Source organism: Artemia franciscana, chromosome 13 (genome assembly GCF_032884065.1).
Source record: "Artemia franciscana chromosome 13, ASM3288406v1, whole genome shotgun sequence".
NCBI lineage: Eukaryota > Metazoa > Arthropoda > Branchiopoda > Anostraca > Artemiidae > Artemia > Artemia franciscana.
The window spans coordinates 20,278,608-20,294,428 of NC_088875.1; the positions used below are offsets into that span (position 1 = coordinate 20,278,608).

Consider the following 15,821-nt stretch of genomic DNA (forward strand, 5'->3'; position numbering starts at 1 on the left):
TTACATAACTACAGCAAAATACAACTCATTTTTCACTTAATAATCCAATTTATTTTCTTCAATATATTTCACTATTGCATTTAAATAAGCTTGATGTCTATATACATCTATATATATAAAAATAAGTTGTCTGTCTGTGTGTCTCTCTGTGGATCAGGTGACGTCATGTTTCTGTGTTGACTGACGTCATGAAATTAGTTGTCGTCATTTTTGCTTTGACGGTGACGTCATTCAAGATATTTAAGACATATGTTCACGTAGAAATCTATTAATGTTTAAGTTTACAATGACTGATGAACTTACCATGGCAAAAGCCGATGAAGACGCTCAAAGAGTCTATGCCAAAAAACTTGCTGCTGATAGAGAAAGTCAGAAAAGAAAGCGTGCCGAGGAATCAAAAGAACAGCAAGGAAACAGGCTTGAGGCTGATAGAGAAAGAAAGAACAGAAAGCGTGCCGAGGAATCAAAAGAACAGCAAGGAAACAGGCTTGAGGCTGATAAAGAAAGAAAGAACAGAAAGCGTTCCGAGGAATCAAAAGAACAGCAAGGAAACAGGCTTGAGGCTGATAGAGAAAAAAGAACAGAAAGCGTGCCGAGGAACTACCAGAGCAACGCGGAAGCAGACTTGCTGCTAAAAGAGAAAGTGAAAAAAGAAGGCGTGCAGAGGAATTACAAGAACAGCAAGAAATCAGGCTTGCTGCTGATAGAGAAAGTAAGAAAAGAAAGCGTGCCGAGGAATCACAAGAACAGCAAGAAATCAGGCTTGATGCTGATAGAGAAAGTAAGAAAAGAAAGCGTGCCGAGGAATCAGAGCAACCTGAAAGTTATCGCCTGGCATTCAGGTACAACCCAGTCGATGATTATAGCTTGAGTAGATGTGTTCAAATCGGGACAATGTCTAAAATTTGTCCCTATTGCAAGGCCTTGAAATTCAATGGTAAAACAATGGGAATGTGTTGCGCCTCAGGAAAAGTTAAACTTCCTCTATTGGCTGCACCACCAGAGCCATTGAAGACGAATGAATGCTTGCCTGAAAAATTCTAATTTATGGGCACACGTAAAAATATTAAAATTAACTACAAATATGCGTGTCCGATTGCAAAACGATGACTCTGGTCAAACATTTTCAGATCAATTGCTGACAATTGGAAACGGAAAGCTCCCAGTAGACTCAATTTCAGGACGTATACAACTACCTGCTGATTTCTGTAATTTAGTGACGTCCAAAAATGAATTGATTGAAAAAGTATTTCCGAATATTCTAAAAAATTATAAAAATAATAAATGGCTAAGTGAAAGAGCGATTCTTGCACCCAAAAATATAGACGTCCACGAAATCAACAATATTGTTTTGACCAAGATTCGAGACCAGGCAGTCCTTTACAAGTCAGTCGACACAGTTTTGGAACAAATGAAGCGGTTAATTATCCATCTGAATTTTTAAATTCCATAGATCTTTCAGGGTTTCCACCACACGTGCTACAACTAAAAATAGGCGTACCAATAATACTTTTAAGAAATATAAACCCACCAAAGCTTTGCAATGGCACTCGACTTGCCGTAAAAAAACAATGGAAAACCTAATAGAGGCCACAATCTTGACAGGGCCTTTTGAGGGTGAGGCTGTTCTTATTCCTCGCATTCCCATGATTCCAACGGATCTGCCTTTTCAATTTAAAAGATTGCAATTCCCAATTCGATTAGCATTTGCAATCACCATTAACAAAGCTCAAGGTCAATCATTAGAAAAATGTGGTATAGATCTTAATACTGATTGTTTTTCCCATGGACAATTATACGTTGCATGTTCGAGGGTCGGTAAACCTGACAATCTATTTATATGCAGCGACAATTGGACAGCGAAGAATGTTGTATATTCGTAAGTTTTACGCAGTTAATTTGTATTGTATCTATCTATCTATCTATCTATATAAAAACGAGTTGTGTGTATGCATGTTTGTTTGTTTGTAAAAAGAGCGTTTGCATATGATCATTATTAGTACATACGGCTTTGTATATGCAGAGACAATGGGAAAGCCAAGAATGTTGTATATTCGCAATTTTTACGTAGTTTAACTCCTGCAGACGAAATGAATGCTTGCCTAAAAAATTCTAATTTATGGGCACACGTAAAAATATTAAAATTAACTACAAATATGCGTGTCCGATTGCAAAACGATGACTCTGGTCAAACAGTAGACTCAATTTCAGGACGTATACAACTACCTGCTGATTTCTGTAATTTAGTGACGTCCAAAAATGAATTGATTGAAAAAGTATTTCCGAATATTCTAAAAAATTATAAAAATAATAAATGGCTAAGTGAAAGAGCGATTCTCGCACCCAAAAATATAGACGTCCGAAAATATAGAAAATATTCCAAAAATACAGAGCGTTTGCATATGACGTCATTATTAGTACATACGGCTTTGTATATGCACAGACAATGGGAAAGCCAAGAATGTTGTTTATTCGCAATTTTTACGTAGTTTGAAACACATATATAAATCTATCTATATTCACAGGTGGGAAACAGGGACACAACTACAATGGCGCATAACTAATATGGCGCGTAACGACTTACGCGCGCGGGGGGGCTTGGGGGGGCGCGAAGCGCCCCACCAACTAGGTGTTGGGGTGGCGCGAAGCGCCACCCCAACAGCTAGTACATTATATTAAGCTTTGCTGCAAAGCATAACTGATCCGCGAATTTGAATTGGCTCAATGATATCATATATCTTGCATAAATCTAATCCTATTCACGGCAATGTCGAGATCCTGTTGTAAGTCTACCTCTACATTTGGTACTCTTGTCTTTGCAGCATTGCATCTGTTGCCAGCTCCGCTATCAACTTCTAATAGTGTAAACAAATAACTCATTTTTCCTAGTATGTATTGTCAAATAAAAACATGATGATAATGAGTATATTCAATCTGTTCTCTCTTTGGATTCTACTTCTTTACTAGTGAATACAGTGAAAATTAGATCTACTTATATTGGATCTGGTTAATACGGTTGGTTGCTAGGACCTCATTGCTGTATGCAAATGAGATGCCGGATGGATTATGCTAATGATCCAATGAAGTAGGTAATGTAAGTAGGTTAATGTTCTAGTTTAGTAGAGGCAATCCTTAGAGCCCAAATAAGGGTGCATCCTCCGTGTCTATTGATGTTATAGTCCTAATATTCAATTTAATTTTTACTCTTTTTAAGATATATTTATTTATGTATATTTTACCTGTCATTTATGTTTGCTACAATCGTTTGTTACAATTTTTATACGCTTTGGGTTTCATTTATACTTTAATTATAATGTCTGATCGTTTTGAGTTTAAATTATTATAGGAATTTATTTCTGCTGGTATTAGATTCAATATGCCTCTTTTCTTTTGTTTGGAAAACTTCATTTTTAGGAATTTTTTTATTTAATTATAGGGTAAGGCAAAAGCTACTTCGTGACAGAATTAGCTAGCGAGGACATAACTTTAAGATGTTCCTTTTCTCACACTAATAATTTACAAAGGAATAATCCTAATGCATCAACGAAACTTATCGATTTGTTTGTCTTATTGTATCGTAGGGTTTAATAGAATATACCTCAATACAGGGTACAACTTAGGTTACCGAGCTCCAAATCTCTGGGCCTTACATCCAACTATGTTATTGTAATAAATTTAATAAAAAAAAAAATTCGTGTGAAAGTAAACAGAAAGATTATTCCCCCCCCAACCCCTTGATCTTCGCACAAAAGTCTAATTAGTGCTTAACTAATAGCATTTTATAGTGGAAAAAATTACAGGTAGTTGTTAATTGTTGATAGTTGTTTTTCATCGATTGTCCTTCAAAGTAGTGGCCTCAATCCATAAAAATGTTGTGGAAGGCAGAATATATTTTTTTTAACTTAAATTGGTGAATTATGTTGCTTTTTCATTCTTTTTTTTTAACGGAAATACTAAAAAAGATATTTCTCAATGAGAATATCAAAAAGTTTTTTTTCAAAATCTAGTCAGGGGCAACAATCCATTGCATGACCATTGCTTCAACAAATTTTAACATATCCATGTTTCTTAAAAGTGTCACCTACGAAGTCTTTTATTTAAAGCCTCGGATAATTGCACAATTATATCTTTTATTTTTGACCACACTTTTTAGACTTTTGGCTCATCTTATTGAAAGGGTCTATCTTGAAATTGTCTTCGATCTTAATTGAAGCAAAAGGCTAAACAGTCTTACTCCTAAATTTGTACAAAGATAGGGAAAGCATAATACAAAATGTTTGAATGGAGTTGTTCATCCACTACATGGGAAATTCAACCTTTGGTAAGTAAATATTCAATCTTAACAGAAATTAAGTGAGAGAAAAAAAAACTTAGGCTGGTTAGTTTTGCATGTGGGAGAAATTCTCCAGGGAAGGGGGTGTTCGAAGAGGAGTTCCGGGGGGAATTGTCGAAGGGAAAATGGTTTTGACATTCAGTCAAAGATTTGGTCCAAACCTCCCCTTACTACTTTCTACTTAGGTTTTGTCGAAGTTTGGCTGAAAAAAAAACGAAGTCTTTCTCAATTTTTTCAAACCATTCATTTTAGCCTAGAAATCACTCCTAGTTCGTTTTTATTTGGCACTTTCGTCCGTGGAATACCTTAAATTACCATTGTAACGTTGTTCCTGATGACAAATACGAAAATTTATTAATAATACCTGCGTGACCTTCACCATAAGTATGATCAAAACTTGGTCCTGTACCGATATGGCCAGATGGCGTTGAGAACTGTTGCCTCTCCCAGTCTATCTTATGGCCAGTATCCTGAGTCCATGAGCAAAAATCAGTTTCAAAATCGCATGATGTTGGAGCCGATTCATCAAGGACAGCTGATTAAAAAGTAAAAATAACTTTATTTTCTAAAATACATAATTATTTAATTCACTTGTTTATAAATGGCCCACAAATACAAAAAACAAAAAGTGAGAGGATCAATAAAAAAGACGAGAAAACAAGAAACAGGTTAGAAAATGAAAAAAAGTCAAAGGATGGTGAGAGGGTATATGTGTCGTTCAACCCCCGTTAAATTCAGGCCTTTTCGACTCAACCCCCATTCACCTCTACCCCCTTTTAACTTAACCCTGAAATAACTCAATCCCCATTCACCTAAGCCATATTCGACTCATCCCCAGTACACTCCGACCTCCATCGAGCTCAACCACCATTTAACTCGACCCCATGCAACTCAGCCCCCACTCTATTCAATCCTCTGAAAATCAGCGCCTGTTCGAATTAAACCCCATGCGATTGAATACCATTCAATCCCATCCCATTCATTAGATTTTCTATTGCTGACCACATATAGAAGAAGCATGCTAATAAAACAAGAGTAGTAAAACTAATTTCTTATTCTTTCAAAACATCGAGTTGACTTTTCTGAAAACGCACCCCATCCTATGATGATATCAGATATACCCTGAGTAATATAATTTTCCGCTTTTTAAATATCATGATCTGTCAAGTCTTGTTTGTTAACCAGTTTTCTTGCACTCTTGATCCAGTAAAAAGATTTCCACCAAGAGACTTGAATGCAATAGTTAGATATAAATATTATTCAAAAAGATTTTAAAATGTGTATAACAATGACAGGAAACACGATAATCCGATTAATAGAAATATGCTGCAGTAATAAAGAAAGGATTTCATTGTATTAGTATTTTCTTTTAGCTTTTTCCTATACGTCCTAGGGCTATATCTAGGATCATTAGGGTAGGGGGTAAAATGTCAGAAAGTCAATTATCGATATTTAGGATATAAAATATGAAAGCTAATGGTACTACTTCCATTTTATTAACATCTTTCCTTTCAATGTGGTCGACAGCATAAAATTTAAACCCCTTTCAACCATATTTAACCTGTTGCAGGGGTTGAACTGAATTGAGGCTTAGTTGGACGGATGCTGAGTTGCATGAGGGTTGACTCTAATGGGTTGGGCTAAACGAGGGTTGAGTCACATGATAGTTGAGTCAAATAGAATTGACTTAAATGACGGTTCAGTTGTAAAGGAGCTAAGTTGAAAGAGGGTTGAGTTGAATGGGCGCTGAGCGTACTAGGCCTTTGTCAACCACTTTGCCATTGGTATTCCAAGAGACTTAAGGCTCGGGCCATTATGCTGACTTAACTTTACTTAAAAGTCCTTGGGCGACTGGACATTTGAAGCAGTCACAGGGATAATCCTGTGATTTTTACAATGCACATTTCTTGGGCCTTTGACAAGGAGATTTTTTGGAGCTTCATTGACCACAGTCACTGCATACTGTGCAAATAGCTACATTTTTGCAGCTGCTGGATATATGCCCGTAAGCTTGACACTTGAAACATCTCATCAAGAGGGTGAGATACTCAACTACTTTGATTATCTCATAGTCAATGACTGGGGGATTTTCTATGACATTTATAAAGTCAACTTTGGTTTCAAATTTCAATCAAAACGAGCGGGTATTGCCAATCTATTTAGAACTGACACATTTCGGAATCAGTGCGCAAAGCTCATCGTCATTTATATTGCCGGGAACAAATCGAGTAATACTGAAGTGAGAGGGGCTCCTGATTCTTGCAGAGAGAGATTTATCACCCTTCTGAAAGACCCCGACAAGAATTTTAGCGTCAGCCTCGCTGGCTGTAACAGCTCGCCAATTATCTTTTCATGGCTGAACTTCAACAATTTTAAAGCACTCTCTGTCATCAGTTTTTTGAAAAAGCCTTTCCTCAATTCTGACTTACTGAGGTCAAAGGGCAAACTCTTGAGTACAACTGCGTATGAAGGCTTTGTTTCAGTAACTCTATGAACAATAGAGGGGCGGGAGGGTCCTTATTCATGAAATTGTCTAGCTTATCACAAACCTCTGTAGCTTTTCTGGTGATTACCGCTGCTATCTCACCAGAAAGATAGTCTTGCTCTTACTAGTCATGGCATCAAACGTCCCTTTGACTTGTTAATACACCTTGCAATGCTTCTGAAAGCTGTCAAGCGAGGGGTTAAGCCCTGCAGCTATTCTCACCCTTCAGAACATGTATTCTCGACTGCGTGTTCTACTAAAATTATCTTTTCATAAGAATATGTCTCCAGTTCCTCGAACAAAGCTTATTCCGGTTTTAAAAAGTGTACACCAAGGACCAGTTTCTTCACCTGGTTTATTTAATAACTACGTCCTTGACACTTAGGATCTATGTCCCTCTTCATTAATTTTATCGTCAAGAAATCTGTCACTAATTTGTTATGCTGACGATGTTCTGAATCCTAGTCACACCCTGCAACGAATCGGTGATGTTTTTTCGATCCTCCAAGCAGAATACCTTAAGCTTGGTCTACATTTCATTTCTGGCAAGCCGAAAATAGTCCTTTTTAACTGGAAGAGCGATCTACTAATTTCAGTCAAAATTGGGAATTCTTTGGTTCAACCTGTCAATCACCTCGTGTGTCTCGACCGCCCTATAGGTTCATCTATACACCAAATTCAGTACCTCCTAATTGAACATAACCCGCCGCATTTCCGCCTCTTATGCGTCAATAATTTCCTGCAAGTTCAGATTCAACCGGTATTTGCTTGCTAGTCTTTTCAATGCAATAGCTCTCCCTCATATTCTGTATATTTCACCCTTTTGGAAACTGTTAACTAGTGCTGACCGGACTAAAATACGTTCACTCTTCTTCCGTTTTGCAAAATATTCACTCCGCCTTACCCAGGCAAAGCAATGCAAAAATTGTTCGTCAGTTTTAAAATTGCTGACCCGAATGTCGCAGTAGCTAGAGTAATAGCTAAATAAAATTGAAAATTAAATATTACTGCCCAGGAGGGGTATTTTGTATTATTTCAGTAGACTATGCTTTTATTTTTTCAAATGCTTATTTCGTATTTTGTACTATTTTTATTTATGTTGCTGTTGTTTGTTTGTTTTCGTTTTTTCTTTCTCTTTTTTGCTCCGTCTTGCACAAAACTTTGTATTTTTGTATGTCTGTGTAATGACCTTCTATCGTGCAGTAATTTTTAAATTTGTTACTAATTCATGGTTTATTTTTATCCGTAAATGTCGTTGCTATGACAAGAGTTAGTGATGTAATCGGTTTCTACTTTTTCTTGTGCTTTTCTTGTTTTTGTGTTGTTGTTTCTTTCCTCTACTTCATCTTATCATGTTATCTGAAAGATGAATATTCAATAGATAAATAATAAATAAAAAGGGACTTTGTCAGGTTCAAATATTACAAAGACTGGCAGCTCAACTTTACGTTGCCCACAAAGTTCAAGTACCTTTAACGTTTCCTTAATTGTCTTAGGCACTCTTTTTAATTGACACTCTATTGGTGTAGTGAGCAGAAGACCACAGTATCTCCTTAGCCTTGATTATATCGTCCTTCGTAAACAAAAATCGCATTCTTTACGACTTATCTCATCACTCTTATTTCCAGCTTTTCGAGCACGATTTAAAAAGTTCACTATCGCATTCCAAACTAATTTCTTCGACATAGCTACTGCAGAAATATATATATATATATATATATATATATATATATATATATATATATATATATATATATATATATATATATATATATATATATATATATATATATATATATATATATCATGAAAAGAGAAATCACCAATGCTACAGCACAAACACAAAAAAAAAAAAAAAAAAAAAAAAAAAAAAAAAAAAATAATAATAATAATATATAATATATAAATAATATATATATATAATATATAAAATTATATATATAATATAAATAATATATATAATATATAAATATTATACATATTTATATATATATAGCATTATTTGACTTTTACTAAGTCTTGTGCTTAAGGATTTTTTAAGACGGTTGATTACAAATATGAGGCTTATTTAACACAAAAATGTCAAAAATAAAATACATCAAGTGTATGTTTCAAAAATAACTTTAATTTTCCCAAAATTTGTTTCATACCACCAAGGTTGGATTCTTCCTCCAAGGGGACAAGTTCGGGTGACATAATCAGTAAAGTTCGAGGGGCAAGGGCCCTAAATTATGCAAACAGTCCATTTGAAGCAAAGGCTTCATCGATATTAGGTAGAAGATTGTAGCCCTACATATTACACTTTCACATTCATTATCCTCAAAATTTCAACCAATATTTTTAATAAAGCTTGTTAAGAAACCTTTGTACTATTAATTAAACAAAAATATTTTGAACAATACATTTGAACAGCAGATAAAAATGACTATTATAAACATGGTTTTTCTGTAAAATACGAACTAGGGATTGGAAGCTAAGAATGACTATTAGCTAATGTAAGATATCTAAAGTAAAATAAATATAGATGAATATGAAAGAAGAATTGAAGCCAAGAACAAACAAAGCTTGCAATGCACAATGAATTTCATTTTAAAACAATATGAAATTACCATAAGTAAGTGTTGTGTTACCACCGGATTTTCACAAGACCAAAGTTTAATCTTAATTTATTGAATACAAAATATATTGCTGGAATGGAAGTTAATTTTAAGCAACTGATTTTCTATAGATTTGCGGAGAATAAATCTAATATAGATAAAACATTAACAAAAATAAGGGTCGATTTAAAGCAATAAAACTATCTAATTGCAATTCATTTTAATTTGGCTTGATTTTCGTTGAGTAAGTCAAAAGATCGCTTTGAGTATTACCAATCGATGTTTCTGTAATTCTTTATTAAGCTACCAAACTTATTATAATTTTAAAAGGAATGAATTTTTATGAAAAAGAAAGAAATTTTTATGAATATTTCTGAAAAATAGTTCGTGCATAGAAAGTTTGCGTGTTAAAATATTAAACTAATTTTTTTTCAGGGTATAGATTATGTCAAGATATTGCTTTTCTGTTAAGCTTGAGCCATTGGTACAATATTTTGACTTCTTCTTTAACAAAAACAAAACAGAACTTTTAAAATAAAAGCATTTACATTTTTCATTTTCGCTCTATCGCTTTTTGTGGGTTTAAAAGACACTGCAAAACATTCTTTATTTGTGATTAAATAAAAAAACAAGTTTTTTTAAATGAAAGTAAGGAGCGACATTAAAACTTAAAACGAACAGAAATTACTCCGTATATGAAAGGGGCTTTTCCTCCTCGACACCCCGCTCCTTACGCTAAAGTTTTTTATTGTTTTAAAAAGTAGAGTTGCGAGAAAGAATCAAACTTTAGCGCAAGGAGCGGGGTGTCGAGGAGGAAAAGCCCCTTTCATATACGGAGTAATTTCTGTTCGTTTTAAGTTTTAATGTCGCTCCTTACTTTCATTTAAAAAAACTTGTTTTTTTATTTAATTTCTGAAAGTTTTTTAATTAATGCATGTCTGATTTTGGCTCTCCGTACATAAATTATTAAAATGAAATTTGCATATTAATTCTTTTTTTGGCTAAATGGCTTTCTCTTAGTTTTGATCAAACGATTTTGAGAAATAAGGGGTGGGGAAGGAGGTCTAGTTGCCCTCCAATTTTTCGGTTACTTAAAAAGGCAACTAGATCTTTTATTTTTAACGAACGTTTTTATTAGTAAAAAAAAAATACGTAACTTAAGAATTAACTTACGTAACAAACTTTTATATTCTTATATTTTTGATTATATATATGAGGGGGTTGGTCCCCTCGTTAATATCTCGCTCTTCACACTAAATCTTGTTTTATCCCAATTCTTTAAGAATGACCCCTGAATCAGAAAGGCCGTAGAATAAATAGTTGAAATTATTTAAAAAAAATTTAGCATAAAGGGCGAAGTATTTATCTTCTCCTAAATACCTCGCTCTTTATGCTAGAGTATTTTTAGAACCCCTCATATGCGTAATAATCTCTGTTCGTTTTAAGCTTTAATGCTTCTCCTTACTTTCAATTGAAAAAACTTTTTCATGTTTACATTTTCATTGTTTTTTTTATAGTAATGCTAGAAAGTCCTGCGCCCTTTTCATTGAATTTCTCTTCCCCCATGAAATATTCCTCCAAGGAAAGATCCTCCCATATAGCCCCCTCCCCTGAACCCCACACCCAAACCAAAAAAATCCCCCTGATAACGTCGGTACACTTCCCAGTAACCATTACTGTATGTAAACATTGGTCAAAGTTTGTAACTTGCAGCCCCTCCCCCAGGGACTGTGGGGGGTAAGTCATTCCCAAAGACATAGTTATTATGGTTTTCGACTATTCGGAACAAAATGGCTATCTCAAAATTTTGATCCGTTGACTTTGGGGAAAAAATGAGCGTGGGAGGGGGCCTAGGTGCCCTCCAATTTTTTTGGTCACTTAAAAAGGGCACTAGAACTTTTCATTTCCGTTAGAATGAGCCCTTTTGCAACACTCTAGGACCACTTGGTCGATACGATGACCCCTGGGGAAAAAAAAAAACAAACAAAAAAACAAATAAACACGCACCCGTGATTCGTCTTCTGGCAAAAAATACGAAATTCCACATTTTTGTAGATTGGACCTTGAAATTTTTTCTATAGGGTTCTCTGATACGCTGAATGCGATGGTGTAATTTTCGTTAAGATCCTATGACTTTTAGGGGGTGTTACCCCCTATTTTCCAAAATAAGGCAAATTTTCTCAGGCTCGTAACTTTTGATGACAAAGACTAAATTTGATGAAACTTATATATTTAAAATCAGCATAAAAATCCGATTCTTTTGATATATCTTTTAGCATCGAAATTCCGTTTTTTAGAGTTTCGTTTACTATTGAGCCGGGTCGCTCCTTACTACAGTTCGTTACCACGAACTGTTTGATAATCTCTTTTCGTTTCCAGTTTAAACTTACAACTAGTTGCAACTAGTTTAGGTTTTATTTTTTGCTCATAGTAACTTCTGTTCTTTTTCAATTTCATATTTCATATTAGCTACTTTGCACTCGTCTAAAATTCACCAAAATTGACTCGTTTCGTAAGAAAACTAATTTTTAGATATATAATTGCGAAAGAAGACAACTTGAAGGTAAAGCATAAATTGACTATATTGGCTATTTGCATATTAGCTGTAAAATAAAAATCCTATGTAATTGAGCTTACTAACTTTAGTTTTACTCATCTCTAATAATAGGTATGACTGTGTATTTTGCACTTGCCTCGACAGACGGGAAGGGTGCCGTTCCAATCAAAGCCATCACAGAACAAGAAATTGGCATCAGTTTTATCAAGAAGATAGCCTGGATTACATTTAATTTTGGCCATAGCACCCTTGTATTCCAGTTGAACTCTTCCATTTGGAACTGAGGAAAGGGGCTTGCATCCAGTGGCTAAAAATATTTAGTTCATAAATATTCTTTATGCTGTTCCCACACTTATTTCGTAGAGATCTAATAGGGAAAACACAGGAAAACCCTATTTTTGAAAAAAAAATATATAAAAAAACTCAGTGTGATGATGCTAAAAGTGGAAGAACTGGTAGATATTTCATACCCACTTTTACTGTCTATACTCATTGCCCTAAAAAGAAAGTGTGCTGATAGAAGAGAAACAAAAAAGACTAAATAACGTGTCTTTCTTTTTAATTTTCTCGGTTTTATTGTCCCTGTTTCTTGGTTGTTGAATTTTCTATTCTTCAGTTTTGTTGTTTTTACTTGCTCTTCTTTCCTCAACTACTGAGGAAACTGTATAATTCTATTCAAAGTATCAACAGAGCTGCAAAAAGAGAAAGAAAAATGACTAAGTAACCGTGTTTTCTATTGTTTTTAGTTTGTGTTTTTTGTTTCCTAGATTTTTAATCCTTCTGTCTTGGTTTATTAATTTTCTATTCCTCTGTTGTGTTTTTTTTACTTGCACTTCCTTTATTAACCATTGAGTATGGACTATGAACTTCTTTCCAAAATATCTCCTGAGCTGAAAAAAGACAAAGGAAAAAGACAGGTAAAAGGAAAAAGGAGAAAGGAAAGGTAACTGTGTATTTTCTTTGTTGTTGAATTTTCTATTCTTTCGTTATTTTGTTTTCGCTTGCACTTCCTTTGTCAACCATTGAGGATGTACTATCTACTTCTATCCAAAATATCTACCTTTTCTTCTTGAATTTTAACGTTTTCATGTTGTATTTTATCTTAAAATCGAAGAATTTCTTACATATGTTTTGTTGTTTGAGAATGGCTAATTTAATTTTTAAAACTATTGTTAATGAAAATACCTGTTATGCATAAATTGAAAACTACTATATATCATAGGCAGCGCAATAGCGCTGCCTAAGTAAAGAGCAATGGGTTTTTTTCAGGGTGGTATGTATTGAAGGAGTTGTTGTAGAAACTACGAGGGCTCGTTTGATTGGAAATTGAAAGGGCTTGTGCCCTTTTTAATAGTCAACAGTTTTTAGAGGGCAAACAGTCCCCCCTCCCCACGCCAATCATGCATCCAATCAAAATTCTGAGATAGTCATTTTGTTCGGCAGATTTGAAAGGTCCAGAAATTATGTCTTTGAGATGACAACCCCCCTTCCCCATAACCCTCAAGGCAAGGGCTGTAATTTATGCGTTTGGGGTATGTAAGGTTTGCTTATAGAAAGGATGGTCGTATAAACCTAAGAGAGGGGTCATTTGATTGATAATCAGAAGTTCTAGTGCCCTTTTTGTGAGTGAAAGTGATGGGAGGGTAGCTACCACCTACCCCTCCCCCCTACACACATCGTATTTTCCCGAAATGTATCTAATAGAAATTGTGAGATAGTCATTTGTTAAAAAAAAATAGTACAAAGATCATAGGCAGTGCAATTGAACTGCCTAAGTAAATGTTAACCCCCCCCCCCACGCCATCATTTTTCCCAATAAATCAGTTCAAAATTTTGAGATAGTCATTCTGTTCAGCGTAGTTGAAAAGTCCATTAGTGATGTCTTTTGAAGATTAACCCCCATCCCAGAGCCCTCAAGGGAAGGGTTGTAAGTTATGCCCCGGGGGCATTTAAGGTTTTTATGTAAAGGGTGGTGGGAATTAACTTTGGAGGGGGGCTCATTGGATTTGAAATCAAAATTTTTAGTTTACTTTTTAATAGTCGAAAGTGATTGGAGGACAACAAGCCCCCCCCCCCCTCCATCGCCTGTCATTTCCCCAAACACATCCAATCAAAATTTTGAGGTAGCCATTTTGTTAAGCATATTTGAAAGATCCAGTAATTATATCTTTGGGATGACAGATCTCAGGGCAAGGGCTATAAGTTATAGTAGTTGCCCGTTTTTTACGTTTAAGGTGTTTATGGAGAGGGTGATTGTAGAAACATCGGATGTGGCTCATTCAGTTGGAAATCAAAAATCCTAGTGTCAATAGTGATAAGAGTCATAAGTGATAGGAGGTTAAGTAGCCCCACCCGACGTGTTTTTTCTCAAATGCATCTGATTGAAATTTTGAGGCAGCTATTTTGTTTAAAATGGTCTAAAGATCATATAAAAAGACCTTTGGCGTTGAAATAGCCCCTCAAAACCTGGGGGCAAGGCTTTTAAGTTATGGCCGCGAGGCATATAAGGTTTTATGGAATGAGTGGTTTTTGGATAGGGCTCATTCGAGCGAAAATTCAAAATTATAGTGCTCCTTTTAAGAGTCAAAAGGGAATCGTGGACAACAGGCCCCCTCTCCCACGACCATCATTTTTCAAAACAACATCCGATTAAAGTTTTGAGGAGTGCATTTTCTTCAGCATTGTTGAAAGATCTTGTAATTACGCCTTTGGGGACGTAAACCCCCTCACAGCCCCCAGAGCGAGGGCCATAAGCTAGGCAATTCGTTCACTGTTTACGGTCTATATTAATGACTAATTTAGGAAAACAGTCTTCCTTTTCTCCTTCTGTCTCTTTTTTTATGTGTTTGTGCTTTTGCATTGGTGATTTCTCTTTTCATAATAATAACAAGTTTTATTAAGGTATATATGGCTAGAAATCGAATAACTCAATTGATGCAACAAAGAGAGAAATAAAAAAAACGATTAATCGATGAGCAAAGTAAGAAACTCAAGAGAAATTCTTACCAAAAACCCCCTGAAAAATTTTCTCCAAAATTTGTTTCATACCGCCATCGTTGGGCCCTTGCCCCAAGGGACAAGTTCAGGTGACATAATCAGTAAAGTTCGAGGGGAAGGACCCTAAATTAAGCAAAAAGTCGATTTGAAACAGAGGCTTCACCGATATTAGGTATAAAATTGTAGCCACACACTTTCACATTCATTATTCTCAAAATTTCAATAAATATTTTAATAAAGCTTGTTAAGATACCCTTCTACTATTAATTAAACAAAAATATTGTTTCATTTGAACAGCAGATAACAAATAACTATTAAAAAGTACGATTAATCAATGAGGAAAGTAAGAAACTCAAGAGTACTTCTTAACAAAAACCCTTTGAAAAAGAAATCATTGACGCTCCGTCACTGAACAAAACTCAGGACCTTAAAAATTTTAAGTCTTGAGTTGTTCAAACCAATAAAAACCAAGACAAACTAAAAAACAGAATGCTAATTATTATGAGAAAGTTAACGATATGTGTCATATACAAAAACATATCGTTAAACTTCAGACAGTATGTTTAACGAAAAGAGTGTCGTAGCCCGAACAAGGAAAAAACATACCTCCTTTGACATATGAAAAGACCCAAAAGCCGAATTTAGAAAGCCTAAGGTTGTTTCGCTCAAAACTTCATTACACTTCAATTTTATTTCGTGACAAACTTTTCTCTCTTTTTTATCTCGCAATTTTTTTTTTTTACTCCGCCAGTAGCGGACACAGCATCATATTTTTCAGTTTTAGTTCTCATTAAGTGAACATCCAAAAAGCGGATTATATCAAGTAGTTCGTGGTAAAGAACTATAGTAAGG

General features: G+C 34.9%; 1 protein-coding gene across 2 annotated transcripts in view; it reads right to left on the reverse strand.

Annotated features, from left to right (window-relative positions):
- Window positions 1-15,821, reverse strand: part of LOC136034630 (MAM and LDL-receptor class A domain-containing protein 1-like) — a 114,529-nt gene that overhangs the window by 86,251 nt on the left and 12,457 nt on the right. For both annotated transcript variants that reach the window (XM_065715931.1, XM_065715930.1), the window contains exons 3-4: window positions 12,109-12,279; window positions 4,698-4,868 (exon numbers count right to left, since the gene is read on the reverse strand). In XM_065715931.1, the coding sequence (XP_065572003.1) occupies window positions 4,698-4,868; window positions 12,109-12,279 (342 nt within the window). The remainder of the gene's footprint in view (window positions 1-4,697; window positions 4,869-12,108; window positions 12,280-15,821) is intronic.